Raw genomic sequence first — 3629 nt, 5'->3', positions numbered from 1 at the left:
ATGTGATAAGGATGCACACATACGAGGGGTTGATCTCATGTGCGTGCACCGAGTTTTATCCATGCTCAGGGTAGTTCTTAAGGTAATTTATGCCACAAATTAAATGCTATGCTTCTTGCTATCATGCTTCTTATGTTTGTATCCCCTTGGTGAGATATTGGAATAATGCTAGAGATTATATGTAGGTAAATCTCATGTTCAAACATGGGGTCGGTTGTACTTATACTACATTCAATATTTAATTATACAGATCCAGGTGTTGTACTGAGCTGAGACCTGTTCATAGTTGTTGCGAGCTGCTAAGAGACGACGTAGAGATGCATTCCGACTGCAGTCCTTAATGTTTCTTCCATTTTTAATACTGTTGTTGTTGTTCAGACAATATTTCTATTTCGTATTTTCAGACTTGTACTTTCTATTGTAGAGCTCATGACTCTGTATTACCGGTTCTGGGAGATTTCATGCATTGACACGGTTTATTTATGGTATTTGACTTTAAACGTGTATTATTTACAAAATTTTGTTATCCTGTTCCGTTATTGTTATGCTTGACTTGCCAAGCAAGTAAGTTAGGTGCCGTCAAAACCGGATGGTGGTTTTGGGTCATGACAAGTCATGAACTTTTCGCTAATTAGGTCCATTGGGCAAGTGACCACAAAGACTAAGAGCCCGTTTGGGCCAAGAAATTTTTTCCTTTTTTGGGAAATTATTTCATCTTTTTTTAAATCAGTATTTGTTCATAAAATTTCTAATTTTCACTTGAAGATACATTTTGGAATTTTTTGAAAATTTGAAAAACTCAAAAAAGCTGTTTTTCAAAATTTACTCAAATCACTCACAAAAATTCAAAAACAACCCAAAATTATATTCATGTCCAAACACAACTTTAATTTTCAAATACTATTTTCACTTGAATTTTTTTTCGCTTTTTTTTTTTTTTTTGAAATTTTACAATTCTTATGTCCAAACGCCCACTAAGAGATCTACAATTGGGAAAGAAGTCTCTTTAATAAATGCGATCATTTGAACATTGAAAATCATTATGGTGGGCTATTCAACTGCTTATAGCTAGTTAGCTTGCCCAATTTAAAATATTCACCTGATCGGATTGAGACAGAGTACCGACAACATTGAGATTTAGTCTGTAAAAAGAAAAAGAATTGCGTGAGATAGAAAGAAGTAGCCCAAAGTCCATGACCATATTTCACTCAAAAGCAAAAAAAAAATAAAAAAACTAAAGGTAATTGTACGGCCCATGAATGGAGGAGCAAAGGATACGCAAAGGGGAAGGGTGAGGGAGAGTAAAAGGAGGAAAAAGGTAGAGAAATGGAAAAACTGTTTGTCTCAGTTGTATTTATAAGTTGGATCACGTGGATCTCCTTCTTAGTTTAATTCCACATAATAGTAAATTAAAGCTTGTTGATGTTTATGTAATTAGGAATAAACTTGGCAAAATGTGATATTAAAGTCCTAGATTTATCGTATTATCAATTTTGTAAATTAATTTTATATATTTAAAAACTACATGAAAAATAAATCACAATCTTTCCGGGTTAGGTTAAAGTCAAATTATTTGACGCATTAGAATATCAAAGTTATCATTATTTTTGAGATAGAATATGTACTATAGTTGCAGTACTCCCAATTAGGAACCTTAGGTAGGTAGTATACTTATATCTGAAAAAAAGGTTTTAGGCTTTAACAAATACTTAAATCTGAAAAAAACAAAATTAGTAGCAATCGTTATTCTTGGCAGAGTGAGTTCTCAGTAAAAACTGCAGCAATATTGGATAGTACTGCTCCAATGAAGGAAACATAGACAAAAAGTGATAATCGTCCCCTGCCCATTTCAAATTCCAAAAGCAAAATTTGTTCTTATTCTCTTTTCAGCTTGCAATAATACTCTAAAGCCTGTATCATCAGCATGCATAAATTGTCCAATAAAAGGAAAAAAACTATTGAACTAGGAAAAAGGGAGGACAAAAGACGTATTTGCCTAAGGTATATGATACAATTTAGATGGTTTAAGATCCCTGGTGACATTGAAATAAGTAAGTGTCTGAATCCACTTCTTTTGGTTCTTCAGAAGATGAACTGCAATGGTGTCCGGCCACAGCTCGTGCGTACATCTAGTCGACGGCTCGGGAAAATTGTACATAGACCATTTGGCATTGTATCGATGTCTTCCCCGGTGACCATCTCGGAGCCACTCTCCGAAAACCTTATCTTCTGGCCCTTCTAAATGATTATTAGGAATATTAGAATCTCTTATCCATTCTGCTATATCCCAACTCACTAAATAGCCCATTCCTGACATGTAGTGCACAAACGGGTTCATGCTAGGACATGGAATAACATAACCATAGTACAAATCTTCCCTAGGCAATGTCCTTAAGGATTCTACTAAATTCTCGAGCCTTATGTACGTGTCATCGTCGGCTTTCATCACGTAATGATAAGGTGGATAATATGGCTGGTCATCTGAGACTGAAAAAATTTCTGGCAAGCTGGAAAAATAGGTATACGTCTTACCTTTGTTCATATTCTCTTGGCAGTTGAGGATGATGATATCGTCGTAACGCATTATTTCAAGTGCCACTAATATCTTTTGATCTTCTTTTGTTAGATTGCAGAACACAAACTTGATGTCAACTTTTGCACCCATTATTGGATGTTGTGTTCCATAGATTAGACGCAGGAAGTGTCGCTTTTGGTACTGATCGGGAAGTGTCAAAATTCCTATGAGAATTCGGATTTCGTTATTGGTGGACAAGGAGGAGGAATTTACACTAAGAAAATTTGTAGCAGAAGAAGAATTACTACTAATTGTTGTTTGAGATAAAGCACATCTACCAACCTTCAAAAAGCTATCAAATCCGATTTCATTTATTGAAGCTAGAACGCAAAGGAAAATAATACAGGAAAATGAGGGAATGATGAAACGTCGACCATATGGTCTGTATTTCTTCATCGTAACATGTAAACAAAAGTTTCGTGAACAAAAAAACTTAAAGAGGCGAAGCTTTGGGAGAATGAGTTTGGAGTATAAAGGGCGGCATTTCAAATTTTCAATGTTAAAATTGGTCATCATAAAGTGCACTAATTTCCTTGAGTTTAAAGATTTTGGTTGGCTATTCACGTGCTACTGAGTCTACCGCTTTGACTTTCGTCAATTGGACTCAAAGAGTACGTGGGTATTAGTACTCCCTTTGTTCCTATTTAGGTGAAGTTGTTCGGATTTCGATAGACAAACGAATTATTATATATTGATCATGATTCTTTTATATATTGTTTTAAATATATTAGATTATTAATTATTGTATCTTATTATACTTTTTGTGAAGTTTTCAAATATATAAATTTTATTTTGAAAAATTAAAATTTTTTATGTCCAATTGCATAATCAAAATTAAAATATTTGAATTTCGAAAAGCGAAAGTACAATATAAATTGGGGAAGAGGGTATATATACATTACTTTGTTATAAATATATTATATTATGGATGTTCATACTCCGTTGTAAATAAGCTTCCTGAAGAAGTTTATCCATATGGGGCTCCGCCGTAAATATGTTTATCTATTTAGTACTCTATTGGAAATAAGTCTCCTGAAAAAGCTTATCACTTCGG

General features: G+C 33.9%; 1 protein-coding gene across 1 annotated transcript; it reads right to left on the bottom strand.

The window, feature by feature from the left end:
• LOC109234962 (lactosylceramide 1,3-N-acetyl-beta-D-glucosaminyltransferase) lies at nucleotides 1750-3060 on the bottom strand. The gene has a single exon (XM_019400995.1). It carries the CDS (start codon nucleotides 2969-2971, stop codon nucleotides 1997-1999), a length of 975 nt encoding a protein of 324 aa, XP_019256540.1. The 5' UTR covers nucleotides 2972-3060; the 3' UTR covers nucleotides 1750-1996.

This window comes from Nicotiana attenuata, chromosome 11, assembly GCF_001879085.1.
Source record: "Nicotiana attenuata strain UT chromosome 11, NIATTr2, whole genome shotgun sequence".
NCBI classification, from domain to species: Eukaryota; Viridiplantae; Streptophyta; class Magnoliopsida; order Solanales; family Solanaceae; genus Nicotiana; species Nicotiana attenuata.
Note: the sequence above shows the minus strand (reverse complement) of the source record. Positions and strands in the feature narration are given on the sequence as shown.

Bases quoted from the DNA above. Each gene is read 5' to 3' on its own strand.
- LOC109234962 (XM_019400995.1), bottom strand. From the start codon at position 2,971: ATGAAGAAATACAGACCATATGGTCGACGTTTCATCATTCCCTCATTT.